Source organism: Parambassis ranga, chromosome 18 (assembly GCF_900634625.1).
Source record: "Parambassis ranga chromosome 18, fParRan2.1, whole genome shotgun sequence".
Taxonomy (NCBI): Eukaryota; Metazoa; Chordata; class Actinopteri; family Ambassidae; genus Parambassis; species Parambassis ranga.
This window is the reverse complement of record NC_041038.1, coordinates 12412596-12433229: the sequence shown is the minus strand read 5'-3', so window position 1 is coordinate 12433229 and position 20634 is coordinate 12412596. Positions and strand designations below refer to the sequence as shown.

The following is a 20634-nucleotide window of genomic DNA, read 5'->3' as shown; positions in this document are numbered from 1 at the left end:
AACAGAGTCTGACTGTGAGCTGAGCACCGTCACTGTATTTCTTTTATTTTTACATCTTGTGTGAGTTTACATCTGTAATCATGTTGTTGTTGTTGTATGAACATCACACCTTCACTTCTGTATTTACCTAAACACAATAAATAAAACGTCAGCACAGACCGCTGAGAGCGATGACTTTATGTGGAGCCAACATGGCTGCCGAGTCCCCCGCACAGTCCCCCCCACAGGAAGCAAAGTCCGGTCTCTACTGGTCTGCAGCAGGCGGGGGGGTCTCTGGCTCTTCGTGGCTCGGACCTGACATTTCCATGAAGAGCTCCCTCAGCTCTGTGATGTCATCATCGAGGGATGGCGGGGGTGGGACAGACCGCTGCTCGCGCTCCTCGATGAAGTCCCACAGGCGGACGCTGTTCATGAACTAATCAGTGAAACAAGAGCACCCGTTATGAACTACAGAACACCAACTACACCTGGGAATCAAAATGGCGGCTGTGGCGGCTAACCCGGATGTTCCCCTCAGAGCTCATCTGTTTGCGTGGCCGGTCCGGTTCTGCTCGAGTCCCGTCTGGAAAAGCGTGTAGATACAAACACTTCCCTCCGAACGGACACGAGCCGCGACCCTGATCGAAGTACTTGCAGGCCTTCTTACTGCAGACAGAAGAGAAGCTGTGTGACCTGCAGGGGGCAGCGGGCTCAGCCTGCGACCCGGTCACTCACCTGACTCCAGACTTGAAGAGCTCTATGAGGTGGTCTTTGTCATCCTGGTCCTCCACCCAGTAAACTGATGGGATGACAAACTCTGAGATGACCCGACACTCCGGACACGATCTGAGACACAGAGAATCTGTCAGACCCCACAGACCTGCGCCCCCCATCCCCCACAGACCCATCTGATCTCTGAGCTCTTTGGACGGACTCCTACTTAACAATCTTGTTGCAGAAGTTTCTGGTGCAGCGCCACTGTCGGATGCAGGCCAGGCAGAAGGTGTGACAACAGGAGGACAGGATCCCGAACCTGCGGTCTGACGGGTTCGCCTTCAGAACCACCACCTCCATACAGATGGAGCACACCTGAACAACAACGACGACTGTTAGTGATGTCACACAGAAGAGCCTACCTGGTGACTACAGGCACCCACCTTGTCCTGACTGAGCTGGGCTGCAAACGCCTTCTCCATGTCAGCCTCAAAGGCCAGCAGACAGATCTGCAGACAGACAGACGGACAGACAGCGTGAGGACAGGGTGAGGACAGTGTGACCCTCCACCCTGTTTGGGACCCTCCACCCTGTAAAGTAACAAACCACACACCTTCTCATGTGCTCTCCTCTGCTCTGCATCATGAGGGTGGAGCACGTGTAGCCTGCACACCTCACACAGGTCGCCGTGGAGATACGTACAGCTGTCTTCATAGTAACAGTGTCCAGCTGCAGCGTAAGGACACAGCTGATGGGAGTCTTGGTAAGCACCTCCCACAATGGGAGGGGCTACATAAAACACAGGCAGATGTGTCAGACATCATAAACATCCACAAGCCAATCAGGTTGGAGGATTTTCTGTCAACTACCTGGTTCCTGTGCTGAAGAGCCGAGACCGGTCCTGATGGCGTCCACATATGAATGAGGAGCTGCTGCTGCCGCCGCTGCTGCTGCTGCTGCCACCTCTGGCCCTGGTCTCTCTGCTGGACCTCCGAACAGACTTTCTGCACCCAGAGCTTGAGTTGGAAAAAAGAGAGACTAGGTGACGGCGCCTCGGTGAACCACAGTCAACACAACCGCAGACACACTCTGTTAACCCCTAAAGAACCGGGACAGAACCTCCAAGCCCACACTGCCAGCCCACCCCGAGGGTCACCTCTGTCTCTCAGGACTAGGGACTTCTTGACTCCACCTCTGCCAGCCCGGCCTCCAGCTCCACCTGCTGGATCCTCTGAAGCTCCGCCTCCTCCTCCTCCTCCTCCTCTGGATGAAGGTTTGATGTGATCATACCTGCAAGAGCAAAACACACAGGAAGAGGTGAGACCAACCACTCAGAGGGGTGTGTGTGTGTGTGTGTGTGTGTGTGTGTGTGTGTGTGTGTGTCACCTGCAGCGCTCTCCATAGGCACAGGTTCCTCTCTGGTAGAACTTGCAGATGGTGGAGGGCTTGCTGCTCGTCGGGTCGTGAGAGAACAGACAGCGGCTGCCCTCCCTGCACACGCCGTGCAGGAAGTACCTGAAACACAGCACACCTGTTGGCCTGCTGCACAGGAAGTGACACCGGCACATCACTCCGCCCGTCGCCAGGGCAACGGGCCAACAGTGTCCCTACCAGGGCTCTCAAGTCTCAGTGGTTAACCAACCACTGAGACTTGAGAGCCCTGGTAGGGACACTGTTGGCCCGTTAACTTCCTGCTAAGACCATTCTTTAATATGGCAGCATGCAGTGAGACGTGAGGAGACACGACCACTGCTTCTGTGGTTTTAACCCCCCCATCACCTCTCCAGCTGACAGCAGGCCTCAGACCGGAAGTCCTCCAGCTGGACTCCGTGCCTCTGTTCGGTCAGCCCCAGAACTCTCCAAACACCGGGAGCGTTCTGTCGGGGTCCCCCCCATCAGTCTCACTGTGAGCTGGACCTGGATGACGTGGAGCGTCCGCAGCTACTGCGACATTACACTGTCTGGATCTAATCGGACCCGGACCCGGACTCTGGGCACGAGCTGACGGAGCCTGTTTCTGTTATTCTGTCCACCACACCCACACTGACTGGCTAATGGCTAATGGCTAAAAACATTAGCACGAGGCGAACGCAGGCGCAGAGATGCAGCTGAGGATCAGAGCGTCAGACAGACAGACAGAGAGACAGAGAGACAGACAGACAGAGAGACAGACAGACAGAGAGACAGACAGACAGGGCCCCAGCGCACCTGCAGGTCACCTGTTTGGTGCTCATCTTCCTCCTCACGGACCTTCAGCTACAGGACGACACAGCTGTCGTCTCGGTGTCCTGCTCAAATAGTTCCGACCGAGAGCCGCAGACGCAGGATGGTTCCTACCGTGCAGAAGGTTCCGGGCTATCAGAGAGGAGCTTCAAGGAAAAACAAGTTTGTTTTTTATGCCCAGAATAAACACACACAGGACTGGAGGAGGCTGAACCCCCCCTCAGGGATCAATAAAGTATCGATCTATAAATCTGATCGTGGAGTTCTCACCTTTATGTGGTGTCCTGGTGTGATGTTCAGTGTGTGTGACGCTCTCAGCTTCATGATGTGACCGCTGGTGTCTTCTGTCTGTCCTCTCTCAGACATGTCCGGACACACAGCGTGTGTGTGTGTGTGTGAGTGTGTGTGTCTGTGTGTGAGTGTGTGTGTCTGTGTGTCTGTGTGTGAGTGTGTCTGTGTGTGAGTGTGTGTGTGTGTGTGTGCGTGTCTGTGTGTGAGTGTCTGTGTGTCTGTGTGTGTGTGTCTGTGTGTGTGTGTGTGACTGTGTGTGTGTGTGTGTGTATATGTGTGTCTGTGTGTGTGTGTCTGCGTGTGTGTGTCTGTGTGTGAGTGTCTGTGTGTGTGTCTGTGTGTCTGTGTGTATGTGTGTCTGTGTGTGTCTGTGTGTGTGTCTGTGACTGTGTGTGTGTGTGTGTGTCTGTGTGTGTGTGTGTGTGCCTGTGTGTGTGTGTCTGTGTGTGTGTGTGTGTGTCCGTGTCTGTGTGTGAGTGTGTGTGTGTGCGTCTGTGTGTGAGTGTGCGTGTCTGTGTGTGAGTGTGTGTGTGTGTGTGTGACTGTGCGTGTCTGTGTGTGAGTGTGTGTGTGTGCGTCTGTGTGTGAGTGTGTGTGTCTGTGTGTGAGTGTGTGTGTGTGTGTGTCTGTGTGTGTGTGTGTGTCTGTGTGTCTGTGCGTGTCTGTGTGTGTGTGTGTCTGTGTGTGTGTGTGTGTGTCTGTGTGTGTGTGTGTGTGTGTCTGTGTGTGTGTGCGTGTCTGTGCGTGTCTGTGTGTGTGTGTGTGTCTGTGTGTGTGTGTGTGTGTGTGTGTGTGTCTGTGTGTGTGTGTGTGTGTGTGTGACTGCAGTCTGAGGTTCCACTGAGTGTTCTGTTTCACACACCTTGAGCTGACAGATCAGATCACAGCTGGGTCAGGACCAGTGCTGACCTGCAGCCAATCACTGCTCTCTGTTTGATCCAGGCTCTTATTGTGAAGGTTCCTCTAGTTTACCATGCAGTGCTCTGGCTCTTCCTGTGTGTTAGCTTGGAGCAGAGTTGGAGTTTGTGTGGAGCACAGCCGTCACACCTCGGGTTGTTAGCGGTGAGCTTGGTGTTTTCTGTCTGTCTTGTTTTGTTGAACACTTCCTGACTTCCTGCATGATCAAAGCGTTAAACTCCCAGAATGCTTTACAGGCTCAGAGGGACGCTGCTCTGCTCCGAAGGGCTCTGCTCGTTGCCATGGTGACACTGCCCACACAGTTCGAAGGTCATCTGTTCAGACTGAAGCAGCAACAGGTGAGACACATGACCGCCTGATGAGCAACCTGATAGGCTGGAGCCAGGGGCAGTGATGTCATCTGATAGGCCGTAACTCGGCAACCAGGTGAGAAGGAGGAGAGAAGAAGAAACGGAAAAAAAAACAAGTCAGGGTGGAGAAAGAAGAGAAGAGGAAAGGAACAAGAGGAGCAGAGGAGTCCAGCAGAGGAGTCCAGCAGAGGAGTCCAGCAGAGGAGTTCAGCAGAGGAGTCCAGCAGAGGAGAGACTCGGGAAAAGAAGGAGGAACATTCAGGAGGAGGGAACGAGGAGGCACAAAGAAGCAGGAGGAGGTGATGGAGCGCAGCGTGATCCGGCTGAGCCACTGTCAGAAGGAGATCTTCTGCTTCTCTGTGCCGGCAGAGTGTCCGAGCTGCGGGGAGGAGCTGAGGGGGAGCAGGCTGCAGGAGGCGCCGGTCAGCCTGCCCTCCCCCCTCACCAACGGACACAAGAGCTCCAGCTGCCTGCTGGTAGCACCTGCACATGACAACTATGACAGGTAACACACACACACAGGTAACACACACACAGGTAACACACACACACAGGTAACACACACACAGGTAACACACACACACAGGTAACACACACACACAGGTAACACACACACACAGGTAACACACACACAGGTAACACACACACACAGGTAACACACACACACAGGTAACACACACACAGGTAACACACACACACAGGTAACACACACACAGGTAACACACACACACAGGTAACACACACACAGGTAACACACACACACACAGGTAACACACACACAGGTAACACACACACACAGGTAACACACACAGGTAACAAACACACACACACACAGGTAACACACACACAGGTAACACACACACACAGGTAACACACACACAGGTAACACACAGGTAACACACACACACAGGTAACACACACACAGGTAACACACGCACACACAGGTAACACACACACACACACACACACAGGTAACACACACACAGGTAACACACACACAGGTAACACACACACACACAGGTAACACACACACACACACAGGTAACACACACACAGACACACACACACACAGGTTAACTGACACACACACACACACAGGTAACACACACACACACACACACATGACAGTGTGTCCTGCTGTTTGTCCCTCAGAGACTTCGACGGCACGTCAGACCTGCACACCGGCATCTCTAACACTAAAGGTAGGACTCCAGGTCAGAGGGTGGCGCCCTGTGTGTAGCTCCACCCTGAAGTCAGCTAAGGTTCCCCCTGTGTGTGTCTGTGTGCAGGAGTGGTGTACAACTACACACAGGGGGGAGTCCGGCGAGATCAGAGCGGGTGGGAGCGCTGCGTCAGCGTTCCTCTGGTCAGGCCCGACATGTTCCACCTGCTCGCTCAGTGGGATCAGTACCTGGACCGCTTCTCTGATGGACCTATGTGGGACCCAGCCTGGCACAGGTAAGCTCCACCTGATGTCCTCAGACCTGTCCATTCACCTGTCTCACCACCTGTCTCACCATCTGTCTCACCATCCGTCTCACCACCTGACCACCTGTCTCACCATCTGTCTGACCACCTGTCTCATCATCTGTCTCACCACCCGTCTCACCACCTGTCTGACCAACTGTCTCACCACCTGTCTCACCACCTGTCTGACCACCTGTCTCATCATCTGTCTGACCACCTGTCTCACCATCCGTCTCACCACCTGACCACCTGTCTCACCACCTGTCTGACCACCTGTCTGATGACCTGTCTCACCACCTGTCTCACCATCTGTCTCACCACCTGTCTGACCCCCTGTCTGATGACCTGTCTCACCACCTGTCTGATGATCCGTCTCACCATCCGTCTCACCACCTGACCACCTGTCTCACCACCTGTCTGACCACCTGTCTGATGACCTGTCTCACCACCTGTCTCACCATCTCTCTCACCACCTGTCTGACCCCCTGTCTGATGACCTGTCTCACCACCTGTCTGATGATCCGTCTCACCACCTGTCTCACCACCTGTCTCACCACCTGTCTCAGCACCTGTCTCACCACCTGTCTGACCACCTGTCTCACCACCTGTGTCTCAGGTTCAACGAGGAAAACCACAACTGCTTCAGCTTCTGTCTGCAGTTCGTTAACAGTGTGCTGGCCGCAGAGGGCCGCAGCGCTCTGAGCAGGGAGGCCTTCACCCACAGCTTCATCCTGCCGAGGATGAGGAGGGTCTCCAAATACACCACGCTGTACCAGCATATCCAGAGACACCAGTACTACATGGTGGACAGAGAAGAAGACAAACAGGAGGACACTCAGGGAGGTGCATCAGTCAACAGTTAACCCACAGTTAACCCTTCACCATTACTGTGGAAAGTGATCCTCAAAGTGCTGTTTACTAGGACCAAGCACGTGTTTCCATGGTTACAGTGACCCTGTGTGTTAACAGCAGCAGGCTGTACCTGATGCTGGGTTATCATCCTCTGAGGCGTCAGCGAGCCTGATCACACGGGTGAAGACGGATTTCTGCTCTTCTGCACTTTACATCTGTTTTATTTCTGTTTAACTTCTCATCATTATTTATTGTATCATAAACATGTAAGATGACAATAAATGGACCATGAACCTTAGTTTAAACTATTAGATCACTGATTAACTGTGTGTGTGTGTGTGAGGTGGTGGAAGCTGTCTGAGAGACACAACATTTAACATTTAGATTTAACTCATGCTCACAGTTTAACCCTCCGCTTAGAATGTAGTTTTTGGTCTCTCCCACTCAGGCTCACGCTCCAGTGAGTGGCGCTAATGCACCTGAGCGCAGGATGCCACCCGCCATTAAACTAAAGAAGAAGAACTCAGAGGAAACGCTCCATGTTTCCAGTCGGACACAGATTCGATAACACCGCGGAGTCCGGCAGCAGCAGACCTGAATGAAAGAAGCCTGCGAGGCGCACGGAAACTGGCCGAGAACACGTCCACGAAACACGGAGTGCTGCAGCTTGGCAGCTCTTGTCATTAGTCCGGATCCAGCAGACACCCGCAGTCCGGCCTGACCTGACCCGGAACCGCCGGCAGCATGCAGGCAGCGTTTCTGGCTCCCAGGCGACGCACGCGGGTTCATGAGGAGTACGAGGCTCCGCTGCCGGTGGGCCGCAGCCCGCAGGAGAAGAGCCAGTTCCGGGCAGAGCTCATCAACCAACACGTACTGGTCTGCCAGCCGGAACACATCCAGAAGATTCACAACCAGGTCTGAGTTAGTCCACATCAGGTTACATCTGCTCTGGGTTAGTCCACATCGGATTACACCAGGTCTGAGTTAGTCCACATCAGAATAAACCAGCTCTGGGTTAGTCCACATCAGATTACACCAGCTCTGAGTTAGTCCACATCAGGTTACATCTGCTCTGGGTTAGTCCACATCGGATTACACCAGGTCTGAGTTAGTCCACATCATATTACACCAGGTTTTAGTTAGTCCACATCAGATTACACCAGCTCTGGGTTAGTCCACATCAGATTACACCAGCTCTGGGTTAGTCCACATCAGATTACACCAGGTCTGAGTTAGTCCACATCAGATTCACAACCAGGTCTGAGTTAGTCCACATCAGATTACGCCTGCTCTGGGTTAGTCCACATCGGATTACGCCAGGTCTGAGTTAGTCCACATCAGAATACACCTGCTCTGAGTTAGTCCACATCAGATTACACCAGGTTTTAGTTAGTCCACATCAGATTACACCAGGTCTGAGTTAGTCCACATCAGAATAAACCAGCTCTGAGTTAGTCCACATCAGATTACACCAGCTCTGAGTTAGTCCACATCAGATTACACCAGGTCTGAGTTAGTCCACATCAGAATACACCAGCTCTGAGTTAGTCCACATCAGATTACACCAGGTTTTAGTTAGTCCACATCAGATTACACCAGGTCTGAGTTAGTCCACATCAGATTACACCAGGTCTGAGTTAGTCCACATCAGAATAAACCAGCTCTGAGTTAGTCCACATCAGAATAAACCAGCTCTGAGTTAGTCCACATCAGATTACACCAGGTTTTAGTTAGTCCACATCAGATTACACCAGGTCTGAGTTAGTCCACATCAGAATAAACCAGCTCTGAGTTAGTCCACATCAGATTACACCAGCTCTGGGTTAGTCCTTGTCAGATTAAACCAGCTCTGGGTTAGTCCACATCAGATTACACCAGGTTTTAGTTAGTCCATATCAGGTTACACCAGGTCTGAGTTAGTCCACATCAGGTTACACCAGGTTACACCAGGTCTGAGTTAGTCCACGTCAGATTAAACCAGCTCTGGGTTAGTCCATGTCACACCAGGTCTGAGTTGGTGTTTCTCGGACTGAACAGGTGTTGTTATTTCAGGGTTATTTTGGTAAAGGCGTCCTGTCCAGAGCCAGGCCGGACCACAGCATATATGACCATTGGGAGGGTGAATATAAATCATCGCAATGACATCATCGCCACTCTCAGAGGTCATCAGTAGTGCTCACTGCAGTCAGCTGATCTTTGTTTCTGTTACAGAACATGAAGGTTTGATTCTGCCGGTTGTCTCACAGTCCAGGTCAGGGACATCACATGTTTACACAGTGACATCAATCCTGTCTGGCACAGTGATTCCATCACATTTGCCCTTCACAGGTATGAGGATCTGATCAGGTGGGCCAAGGCAGCTCTGTCGGCTCGAGGACTGGATGAGGACGCTGTCAGTCAAACTCTGCTCAGGCTGTCACAGCCAATAGAGATGGAGCATGTGAGGAGGGAGATGGGAGGGAGCCAGGAGGAGGAGGAGCAGATGGAAGAGGAAACCTGTCCCCACACAAAGAGGCCAAGGTCAGGGTCCAAGAGAACCTGCAGGTACGGTGGTTCCATTCAGATCAGACTGTTCAGCTGGTCACCACTAGATGGCACCAAATCCTTAAAACTGCTTTAAACTTTAACATCTGATGTACCATGAAACACCTTCTCAACATCTCAGGTTGGACCCACGAGACCCCGATCCTGTCTCAGACTCTGACCCTAACCCCAATCCTGATCCAGACTGTGATCCTGGTCGTTTGGATCCAGGGCCTGCTTTTTTTCTGGTGGTCTCTGACAGTGAGGTTTGTCTCCATGTGATGTTTTTGTTGTCTTGCTAAGTTGCTGTTGTTGGTTTCTGAGTCGTTGTTGTGTGTCTGCTGGACGTACAGGGGCGCAGGCTGAGGCGGACTCCGTTGGCCCTCTCAGAGTACCTACAGCTCAGCCTGGAGGAGGTAACACAACTGACAGCTGCAACCACAACCAGCTGCTTTTCCCAAACACATTACAACATCTACTTTACCCATGAGCATCAGCTGCTGTTGCCAGGGAGACACGTCTGGAATATAGGCTGTGACCTGTGTCTATCTCCACCCACAGGCCTTCTTCCTAGTCTACAGTCTGGGCTGCCTGTCAGTCTATCTGCAGCAGGTAACTGTCTGTCTGTCCATCTGTCTGATTGTCTGTCTGTCCATCTGTCTGTCTGTCAATCTGTCCGTCCGTCCCTCTGTCTGTCTGTCCATCTGTCTGTCTGTCTGTCTGTCTGTCCGTCCGTCCCTCTGTCTGTCTGTCCCTCTGTCTGTCTGTCCATCTGTCTGTCCGTCTGTCTGTCAATCTGTCTGTCTGTCTGTCTGTCCGTCCCTCTGTCTGTCTGTCCGCCTGCCCGCCTGCCTGCCTGTCTGTCTGCCTGTCTGTCATACCTGTCTGTCTGTCCGTCCGTCTGTCTGTCTGCCTGCCTGTCTGTCTGCCTGCCTGTCATACCTGCCTGTCCGTCTGTCTGTCATACCTGTGTGACCTCATCTTCTGTGATTGGTCAGGAGCCCCTGTCAGTCAGCCAGCTGTGGAGGAAGTTCCGGTCACTGTGTCCTGACTTCATCAGTTCATACGCAGCCTATCATCACTTTCGCAGCCAGGGGTGGGTCCCTAAAACAGGGGGCGGAGCCAAATATGGTGTTGACCTCAGTGAGAAACACACACACACACACACTCACACACGGAGTAATTAAAACAGAAGAAGGATCACAGAAGGCAGACCCTGTCATAATGTTCTTGGTGTGTGTGTTTTCAGTGCTGTACAGGAAGGGACCACCTTTTTACCATGCCAGGTAACCACACACACACAGCTCATCTCCAGCTGTAGAGACAGAGTTGTTTCAAAACTATTTTCACAAAACGACCATTTATGGATGAGAGGAACAAACAAAACAATGTCCCTGCCGTCTTCCTGTAGTTACTCTGTGGTCATTGAGCGGACGGACGATGCGTTCAGGAGCTCGGGGCTGCGCCCGTTTTCATGGCGTTCTCTGGCAGCTCTTAGTAGGATCACTGCAAACGTCTCCAAGGTAACAACAACTCTCATTCCCTCCAGCCGGTGTTTATGTTCCTATGAAGAACAATCATGTCTGTTTTATAGGAACTGATGCTGTGTTACATCATCTACCCACCTGACCTATCAGAAGCTGAGCTGGATTCGCCCGTGTGTCTGAGCAGACTCGAGGTTCAGGTAACAAACGACAACAATTTATATATAGACGTAATATACAAATAGTCGGAGTATATAATATCGCGATTTATTGATGCTTTGTCCTCGACGATCGACGACGATTATTTTTGTTTTTAGTCATAGTGATACCGGGGTCAGACCATCTACAGGCTTTGTTACACAGACAGGATTTAGTCTTATTGACAAAGTTTCCATCTGAACAGGAAGTGATCGTCAGTCGGTGGGTTTCCTCCAGAGAGCGAGCAGAGCAGGAGGACATCTGATTAGCTGGGAGGGAGACACTGATGAACACAAACATCTACAAGGAAACCTCCGATCAGCACCTCCAGGTTCTGCTTCTGTTCTGAACTGTAAAAGAAGGACCCAGCAGTCTGCACGGGCCCACCTGGAAGCGAGCGTCTGAGCAGCAGAACCTCTACAGTGTCTTTTGGGTCAGCCTGTGGCCCTTTGCTGTGCAGGAGAGGGGCCAGACCTGCACGCCATGAGAGAACAGGACCGTCAGACCCTGTCATGGGTCCAGCAGGTGTCTCATGAAGCAGGGACAGCTGAACAGAACCCTGTGCACTGTGAGAAATAAACAGAACCATGAAGAACTCGTGTTGTGTCCAGTCTTTGTGTGGATCCATGTTGTGCAGAAATAACCCGGTGATTATTGAACTGGTTGAAGTTGTGCAGTAAACACGTCCCGTGTGTTTTGATCTCGTTGAACCAGCTCTCGCGAGATCAGCCACGCTTCCAGCACTCTCCATTTAAAGAGCGCAGCTCGCGTTCCACGAGCGACTTCCGAACAGCCTCCGTTAACCGGCCCGAGAGACGGTTTGCCGGTTGTCCCCTCACAGCCGCTGTGTACCAGGTAAGCTGTCCCCGCACCAGCTGCCCTCAGAGCCAGAGCAGATATACGAATTGTACCGGCTCCGAGGGCGGCCTGGAAGGCCCCGACCTCAGTCCCAGACTGTTAGCATGCTAAGCTAGCTGTAGAGGGCTCGGCTGTACCTCACCAGAGAGGGTAAACCCGGATAAAGAGACCCTGCTGTCTGCGGGCCTCGGTCTCAACACGACCCAGGATCGTACCGTGTCAGTGAGAACTACACAAACAGAGCTCGGTCCGAGCTGATCTGGTTTAAGGTGTCAGATATTGGTGATCAATACCAGGAGAGGCAGCTGACCTGTGTTGTTGACTCTCAGACACACAAACATAAAGCAGCACGTTGTGTTGTAAAGATGAGACCTCGGAGACCAGGGGCTCCAGCTCCCAGAATGCACTGGGTCAGTGAGGTTACCCTCTGTTTCTTATGGGGATCATGGAGTCTGGGTCCAGCTCTCCTCTGTCCATGTGTGGACCAAAGCTGTCCTGTCAAGACGCTGCAGACAAGAGAGTCCAGAAGTGGTCCCTGCCCGGGACCAGGACCAGCAGCTCTGCACAGAAACATGAATCAGTAGATCCTCCATGTGGAACATGCAGGAGCAGTGTTAACTCACCTTTCTAACCTTGAACATGCGTAACATTTACCCGTGTGTGTGTGTGTGTGTGTGTGTGTGTCTGTGTGTGTGAAGCAGCAGTACGATGGCAGATGACCTGGATATTGAGGCGATGCTGGAGGCTCCATACAGGAAGGTGAGTGTCTTGTGTCTGTTTTCTGTGGTCCAGACTCTCAGCTGGACTCTACTGCTCCTCTCACAGCTCAGGACTGTGGCACCCTCAGTCACTGATCAGCAGAGCTCATACTACAGGTGACACTGAGACCCGTACTCTGCAGCTGTGTCCCAGTTGAAGGGCTGCATCCTTCAAAGGGTCCAGCCCACAGAAGCCAGTACTCCACGAACTACAGGCGAGTCTACTCGTGTAGTTGCTAAATGAGACGCTGTAGTTTGTGGAAGGCTTCGTCCTTGATGATAAAACCAAAGACTGAAGCTGAACTGGGCTGAAAACGAGCTATTATGGAGTATATACAGATAGAATGTGTACAAACCATGCAGGCAATAATTAACAAGGTTAATGAGCAGGAGAACAGGAAGTGCATAGAGCTTACAGAGTTTTACAGAAGATTAAAAAATGTCCATAGAAACTCTTCAGACTGTGGCTGAGGCCGCGACCCCTGGACACCCAGGGAGGACTTTGTACAGCTGAATGAACAGGGAGCCGGTCAGCGACTCACTCCTCTGCCTGTGCAGAGGGTTGTCCAGGATGGACAGGATCTTATCCGGGTTCCTTTTCTCCGCAACGGAGACCAAAAGACACGCTGCTCCTGTGGCCTAGCAACCTGCAGTTTAAGTTTACATTCAAAAGTTTACTCTCGAGCGGTTAAAATCCAGTTTGTGGAGTCTGCTGTAAATAATCCAGCCCTTGCTAGCGCACAATGAATCCTGGGATGTGCCCGTTATTATGGCAGAAAGGATCATGTACCTGATGCATCCCTCATTACCAGGGAAAGAAGGATGCATCTGTCAGCTGCGAGACGCCCCAACGTGTCTAAAAAATACAAATACGTCCTCCAAAGGAAGCAGCCCCTCAGTTGGGTCACAGCTTGCAGGTCCAGTCTGAAAATACTCACCATGACAGTGTTTGTGTGTGTCACATCGAGCTGCTGCATGGCGTCTGTGAGCAGTAGAGTCGGGCTAATGATGATGATGATGATGATGATGATGATGATGATGATGATGATGATGATGATGATGGTGGCGTTTCTTCACAGACTGTCATGAATAAATGCCCATCTATCTCTCTTTGTAGACTTGCCTAACGATTTCTCACCTCTACTCCCCTGAATGCCAGTGTGATCTGTCACAAACATGAAGGTAGTAAAAAGCCCCCATGATGCATTGCTGTACTGTGGTCCCCATGGTAACACGACTGGTCCCCCCCCCCCTGGTAACTCTAAACTGTCACTCCTCAGTGAGGAACAGCAGAAGAGATAAAGTAGAGCGAGGGGCATCATGTGACTACTCACAGAGGGATCATGGGAAAAAAAGCACCCGCTACTGTTAGCGTTTAGCTAACCTTTAGCTTTGAGCACCATTTTGCATCCCACTTCAACAGTGCACAGGAACTCAGCAAAACCGGACCCCTGATTTGATCCTATTCTGAGGTCTGGATGCAGGGCAGGGAAGGGGCGGGGCTTAGCTGTCAGCAGGTTCCTGTCTGGATTTGTTGGTGAGGACGGGTGGAGCATGTTATCAGCTCTGCAGGGAGTGTGAAGGAAGGAGGAAGTGTTGTTACTGTATTGTGACACAGGTCTCTCACACACACACACACACACGTTCAGTCAGAATCTGTGGGTCAGCGTAGACTTCATCAGTTTGTTGCTTCACAGCTAGCCAATCAAAGTGCAGCGCCACTCCGGTTCTTGAGGTTTTAAACTGACTTCACAAGAACTGTTCAGTCTGTAGCCGACATTACGCACAATGCAGCGGCCTTCATCTGTGTAGGAGGATGAAGGCTGTAAGAAGGCTCAGGGTCAGAGTTAGAGGGTCTCGGGGTTAGTGTGGAGGGTGTGTCCTTGGTGGTTCTAGTTGTGGTTCTGGGCTGAGTGAGTGACTAAGACTCCTGTCTGCTTCAGGGCACTTCAGAGGAGTCCCAGCACAGCATCCACATGGCTGAAGACGAGCTGGACTGTGGAGTGTGTGTCTGCTGCCGGAGCTGCAGCCGCCACTGACTGACTGACCCAGACTGACCACTGACCCCCCAACAAGCCTGTTTCAGTGTGACTCATTAAACCTGTTTATATTCTCTTCTGCCCCCTCCCCCTCCCTCACACCTGAATGTCTGCCTCCTCATGCTGTTCTCTGTCGACCCTGCTTAGGAGGACACCAAGGCCTCGAGCCCTGATGCCCAGGAGGAGCGCGGCAAGAGGTAACGCCCCGTCAGGCCTGCTCTGGGTGCCAGGCTCTTCATACTGGTTCACACAACGCTGTCTTCCTCACTGTGGCAACAGCCCTTTAAAACGTTCTCACACTTATTAGGCCCCGTTCACACTGGAGAAAGTCATTCCAGCTGGAGTAGGATTGAGCCCAGACAGCCTTTAAGCTGGATGCGTTCAGACCTATTTTCAAATCTGGCTAGCACACAGTTGTGTCCGCACTCAATCCGGCTTCATCCAGCGTGTTTGCTGTCCTCCAAACCACTAGGTGGTGCCTCGTAATATACAGAGTCCATTCACGCCGCGGTAGGTTTTTTGTCTCGTGTCGCGCCCCGTGAACCGGAAGTAGCATGTCGCTAACTGGAAGTAGCATGTCGCTAACTGGAAGTAGAATGTCGCTAACTGGAAGTAGCATGTCCCTAGCCGGATTCGCTAGCCACATTTGCGTTCACACCTGAGCCACATTGGAGCCAATCCAGCTAGATCCACCCACGAGAGGTGGATCTAGCCGGATTGAAATCAAACTGGATACAGCCGGATTCGGGGTATTTACACTCAGAAAAAAACACATCTGGATTGATCTGGATGCGGCCGAATCCTGCTTAAGCCACATTTTTTTCCCCAGTGTGAACGGGGTATTACAATCGTGGCTGCTGATTGACAGTAGCTCAGAAGACCAAAAACTGCTTGTGTTACGGGTTCATGCTGGGTTCACACGGTACTTTCCTGTGGCAGCACCTGTGCAGGCTGGTTGGAGGGGGTATGTGCCTCTGATATGGTACCTTGTGTCTGGCAGGAAGAAGCGCAGCCGCAGTCACAGCCGCAACAAGAAGCGCAGTAAGAGTCGAGACAGGAAGCGGAGCCGGAGCCGCAAACGCAGCCGCAGCAGAGAGCGGCGAAGAAGTCGCAGCCGCAGCAGAGAGCGCCGCCGCAGCAGAGAGCGAGGGGGGCGCTACCGAGACCACCACAAGAAGTGAGTTTCTGCCGGGCCGGCACACCAGCTTGTTTGTGTCAGGCGGCCGGTCGTGCCGGTGATGATACTACAGTTCAGATACCAGTAGGAAACCTTAAAGTGTCACTGTCGTTCCAGCCGCCGCCGATCCAGGAGTAAAAGTCCCGTCAAGAAGGAAAAGAGCCCCATCAGGTGAGGGTGTCGGTCTGCATCTCCAAGATTCAGTGTGGACCTTTACAGATTTACTGAGTCGTTGCCTGGTGTACAGACAGCCGATCGATAACCTGACTCCAGAAGAGCGCGACTCTCGGACCGTGTTCTGTATGCAGTTGGCAGCCAGGATACGACCTCGAGACCTAGAGGAGTTCTTCTCTGCTGTGGGGAAGGTACAACTGCTGACTGAGTTTAAACACGGAAAAAGGTTTGGGGGGGGGGGGGTGATTGTTGCCATGGTAACGACTGCTGTGGTGCATTGACAGGTTCGGGATGTGAGGATGATCTCAGACAGGAACTCCCGTAGGTCAAAGGGCATCGCCTACATCGAGTTTGTGGACGCCAGTTCAGTTCCCCTGGCCATCGGACTGACGGGACAGAGACTGCTGGGAGTTCCCATCATCGTCCAGGCCTCACAGGTGCACACACACACACACACACACCTGCTATCCCAAACTGCACTGACCTCTGGAAACCATAATGTCTCATTCAGTGGGCCGTGGCTCATTAGGTGCTCTGGTCAGGGTTTTTGGGCCTGATCACACAACAGTGGAAGCAGAACAGACGATTAACGATCACCACCAATCACTGACTGAAGCTACAATACGCTGCAGCAGCCATGGATCAGTGACATATTTGTTCTGTGTGTGGGTTTAAGACATTACTTAAAATCAATATCACGATTAATTGAAGCTTTTTCCTCGATGAACGATTATTACTTTGAGTGAACGCAGTCTAGACCCAGCCACGTGACTTGTTACATACTCCACTAGAACAGAGAAATCTATTGGACTTAATTCATAATTCATGAGAAACGTGTGTGCAGAACTCCTCATTCAGCCCCCCCACTGCAGCACAGACACACACACAGGTTTGACGTTACGCTGCTGAACGGCAGAAGCAGCGGTTCAGGAGGAAGATGTCGCTTCTATTTGGGATTTCTCGGTTTTGCTTGTTTAAGATATCAAATATCTCCGCTTCAAACGTTCACGTAACGTCTGCTGAAGTTCAGCAGCGAAACGTCACAGCAGCATGTTAGTGCTAGGGATGTCCCGATCAGGTTTTTTTTTCCTCAAGTCCGAGTCATTTGATTTTGAGTATCTGCCGATACCGAGTCCCGATCCGATACTTTCAGGATTCTCTATAAAGGCAAATACCAACTCGGTCGTTGCAGCAAAACGCGTGTGTGTGTGTGTGTGTGTCAGAGTCCTGATCGGGAGTTAATGTCCGATTCCGATCGAGTCTGAAATCACGTAATCGGGCCCGATTTCTGATCACGTGATCGGATCGGGACATCCCTAGTTAGTGCTGCACCTGTACAGCAGTCCTGCTGATCGAAGTGATCCTGTGTATTCAGGCAGAGAAGAACCGAGCAGCTGCAGCAGCCAACAACCTGCAGAAGGGAACATCTGGACCCATGAGGCTGTACGTCGGCTCCCTTCACTTCAACATCACAGAGGAGATGCTGAGAGGAATCTTCGAGCCGTTCGGACGGGTTAGTCTCTGTCCTCCTTGAAGCTGACTGACGTTTGAAAGGCAGCATCAGACTGACTGTAACGTCCTTGTTAGAGAAACATTTTAATAACGTGTCACACATTAAATCTTTGAGTAGTTATAAAACACTGACATGTCACATGATGTTCAGCTCACAGTGTGTGAGAACCTGCACAGAAGTGGGTCGCTCTGTTGTACAGGTGTGTGATGCTGTGTGTGTTTCTGATGGTCAGATTGAGAGCATCCAGCTGATGATGGACAGCGAAACCGGACGCTCAAAAGGTTACGGCTTCATCACTGTGAGTCCATCATCATCATCATCATCATCAGCAGGGTCACAGCTGAATGAAAACACTACACCACGGCTCTTTGTCAGTTCGCAGATGCTGAGTGTGCCAAAAAAGCTCTGGAGCAGCTGAATGGCTTCGAGCTGGCGGGTCGACCCATGAAGGTGGGTCATGTGACGGAGCGGACGGACGCCTCCGCAGCTTCGTCTTTCCTCGACAGCGACGAGCTTGAACGCACCGGCATTGACCTGGGAACCACAGGGAGGCTGCAGCTGATGGCCCGGCTGGCTGAAGGTGAGACCGCGGCTCCGCTCGCACCTTGACGACCACCTGCTAATGCTAACGTGTAACGTGCACGCGTGTGTGTGTGCAGGTACCGGGCTGCAGATCCCTCCTGCCGCTCAGCAGGCTCTACAGATGAGCGGAGCTATTGCGATCGGAGCCATGGCTGCTGTGTCAGGTAAGCCGTACGCTCACACACAGTGCGTCCAAAGTGTCCGCCGCTCCCGTCAGCGTGCAGATGATGACGAGCTCTGTTGCTTCTGTTTCAGCTGCCATGAATCCAGCTCTCAACATGAACATGAACTCCGGTGCTCTCAATCTTCCAGCTCAGCCTCTCGCCACACACTGCTTCCAGCTGTCCAACATGTTCAACCCCAACAGGTACGCACACACCTGTCTGTGTGGGAGTCCGCCCGTGAGTCTGATTAACACGCTCACCCTGTGTGTTTCAGTGAGGAGCTCCCTGGCTGGGAGTTGGACATCCAGCATGACGTCATAGAGGAGTGCAACAAACACGGAGGGGTCGTTCACATCTACGTCGACAAAAACTCACCTGAGGTACCCCTGTTCTCCGTCTGACCTTTGACCTCCTTTTTACGCTGACTCTTTCTGACCTTTGACCCCTGTTGCTTTTCAGGGAAACGTCTATGTCAAGTGTCCATCAATCCCAGCCGCCATGGCTGCTGTTAACTCTCTGCACGGCAGATACTTTGCTGGTAAGACCTGCTGTCATATGACTCCTGTGTGTGTGTGTGTTGGACTTGAGAGAGCCGCTCTGACGTGTTCTCACCTGTCCTTTCAGGTAAGATGATCACAGCAGCGTATGTCCCCCTGCCCACGTACCACAACCTCTTCCCAGAGTCTGCCACTGCCACACAGTTGCTGGCCGCCCCACCACGCCGGTAACCACACTCCATTGATCGAGGCCTCTTGCTTTGGTTCTACTCCTCTGTTGGTTGTCGTCAGTTTTTCAAGGGATCCAGACATCAGTGCTTTCTATTGGCTGACGTCTGGTCACATGTTCTTCCTGTTAACTTCTTGTTTCATGTTAATTCTCATTGGGTTTTGTGGGCGGAGTCTCCACACACCCACTTCCTGAGTGATTGAGCTCTGTGAGCTGTTTGTTTTGTTTTGTTTTGTTGTTTTTTTTTTTTTGGGGGGGGGGTGGCTGTCAGCTGATTGGTGGGTTTGAAGCCGTTCGGTATTCGACTGTTTTTCTAAACAAGATTTGATTTTGTAAAATTGTTAATTAAATTTTATTTTGAAATCACTCCGAGCTTCAAGCATCTTATTCTGACAGGAAACTGGTTCCTGACTGGCAGCTGGTTCTCAGGAACCATTGAGCCGTGCCGTGCCGTGCCGTGCCGTGCCGTGCTGGCCTCAATGACCAACATCAGCTGCTGGTGAGATAATGAATGAAACAGCCGAGTCGGACCTTTTCTACCTGTTGTGTTCGGTGGATCTCACAGTGCAGGTCTGTGTGGGAGCAGCAGGTCCCCATCAATATCCCGTTGTTGTATAAAGCACACAGTTACAAGCCACATGTCGAGTGATGTCACAGTAATGATGTATGCAGAGGTAGGTGGGTGGACTTCTACTGCTGAATCTGCAGAACATACACTGCTCACAGAAACAAAGGGAACACTAAAACAACACCTCCTAGATCTGGATGAATGAAAATCTTCATTTATTACATAGTGGAATACGTTGAGAACAAAATAACATAAAAATGATCAATGTAAATCAAAATTATTAACCCATGGAGGTCTGGATTTGGAACCATACTCAAAATGAAAGTGGAAAATGACATCACAGGCTGATCCAGCTTGAGTGGAAGTTCCTCAAGACTCAAGAATGCTCCTGATGAGGCGGTGGATGTTCTCTCTGAGGGATCTTCTCCCAGACCTGGATTAAAGCATCAGTCAAGTCCTGGACAGTCTGTGGTGCAGCTGGTGGATGGAACGAGACATGATGTCCCAGATGTGCTGGATTGGATTCAGGTCTGGGCAACGGGAAGGCCAGTCCATAGCATCAATGCCTTCATCATGCAGGACCTGCTGACACACTTCAGCCACATGAGGCCTAGCATTGAACCCAGGGCCCACTGCACCAGCATGTGGTCTCACAATGGGTCTGAGGATCTCATCCTGGTACCTAATGGCAGTCAGGGTACCTCTGGCTAGCACATGGAGGGCTGTGCCTCCCCACACCATTACTGACCCACCACCAAACCGGTCATGCTGGAGGAGGCTGCAGGCAGTCTGTCACCTGAGCCACTTCAGTCCAATAAATTCACGAGTTCATACAGCCTGGAGTCCAACTGATGCATGGACATGATAAGTGTTTGTTTGTGTGTCTGTCTCTCTGTCCAACAGACCTGCAGACTGGGTCTGGGTCTGGTGGATGATCTCCGTCTCTTACGGACATTAACTGGCGCAGATGTTCCGTTTTAATCACAACAAACCAGAAACAGCTGTCTGCGCGGCCCCGCCCCTCTCTGCTGGTGCCGTGTGCACACGATGCGTTCACGAACCTCGTAGATATAAAA

General features: G+C 51.7%; 4 protein-coding genes across 7 annotated transcripts; 3 read left to right on the top strand and 1 right to left on the bottom strand.

Moving 5' to 3' along the window:
• Nucleotides 1-20: 20 nt before the first annotated feature.
• mkrn2 (makorin, ring finger protein, 2) lies at nt 21-3379 on the bottom strand. The gene is made up of 11 exons (XM_028429042.1): nt 3187-3379; nt 2902-3062; nt 2080-2208; nt 1850-1983; nt 1563-1709; nt 1307-1482; nt 1137-1202; nt 920-1068; nt 715-825; nt 501-645; nt 21-415 (listed from the first exon to the last, which is right to left on the bottom strand). Exons 2-11 carry the CDS (start codon nt 2925-2927, stop codon nt 245-247), a joined length of 1254 nt encoding a protein of 417 aa, XP_028284843.1. The 5' UTR covers nt 2928-3062; nt 3187-3379; the 3' UTR covers nt 21-244.
• Nucleotides 3380-3991: 612 nt separating this feature from the next.
• LOC114450721 (MKRN2 opposite strand protein-like) lies at nt 3992-6993 on the top strand. 2 transcript variants are annotated; one of them, XM_028429049.1, is made up of 6 exons: nt 3992-4269; nt 4362-4652; nt 4692-4980; nt 5628-5677; nt 5765-5933; nt 6559-6993. In XM_028429049.1, exons 3-6 carry the CDS (start codon nt 4778-4780, stop codon nt 6803-6805), a joined length of 669 nt encoding a protein of 222 aa, XP_028284850.1. In that variant the 5' UTR covers nt 3992-4269; nt 4362-4652; nt 4692-4777; the 3' UTR covers nt 6806-6993. The 2 variants fall into 2 exon arrangements, with proteins under 2 accessions (XP_028284850.1, XP_028284849.1); XM_028429048.1 differs by having other exon boundaries at nt 4362-4980.
• A 326-nt stretch (nt 6994-7319) lies between these two features.
• tsen2 (TSEN2 tRNA splicing endonuclease subunit) lies at nt 7320-11594 on the top strand. Its single transcript, XM_028429043.1, has 12 exons — nt 7320-7709; nt 8847-8913; nt 9006-9045; nt 9123-9338; nt 9460-9583; nt 9671-9733; nt 9879-9929; nt 10316-10460; nt 10567-10603; nt 10729-10840; nt 10912-11001; nt 11205-11594. Exons 1-12 carry the CDS (start codon nt 7539-7541, stop codon nt 11262-11264), a joined length of 1176 nt encoding a protein of 391 aa, XP_028284844.1. The 5' UTR covers nt 7320-7538; the 3' UTR covers nt 11265-11594.
• A 121-nt stretch (nt 11595-11715) lies between these two features.
• LOC114450717 (RNA-binding protein 39-like) lies at nt 11716-19356 on the top strand. 3 transcript variants are annotated; one of them, XM_028429041.1, is made up of 16 exons: nt 11716-11854; nt 12556-12616; nt 13733-13797; nt 14802-14851; nt 15655-15831; nt 15949-16002; nt 16079-16196; nt 16290-16442; nt 17381-17518; nt 17751-17816; nt 17894-18098; nt 18178-18264; nt 18356-18467; nt 18539-18644; nt 18724-18802; nt 18889-19356. In XM_028429041.1, the coding sequence occupies exons 3-16, from the start codon at nt 13792-13794 to the stop codon at nt 18990-18992; spliced, it is 1455 nt and encodes a 484-aa protein (XP_028284842.1). In that variant the 5' UTR covers nt 11716-11854; nt 12556-12616; nt 13733-13791; the 3' UTR covers nt 18993-19356. The 3 variants fall into 3 exon arrangements, with proteins under 3 accessions (XP_028284842.1, XP_028284840.1, XP_028284841.1); XM_028429040.1 differs by having other exon boundaries at nt 11731-11854; nt 12559-12616; XM_028429039.1 differs by lacking the exon at nt 13733-13797 and having other exon boundaries at nt 12559-12616.
• The last annotated feature ends 1278 nt before the right edge of the window (nt 19357-20634 follow it).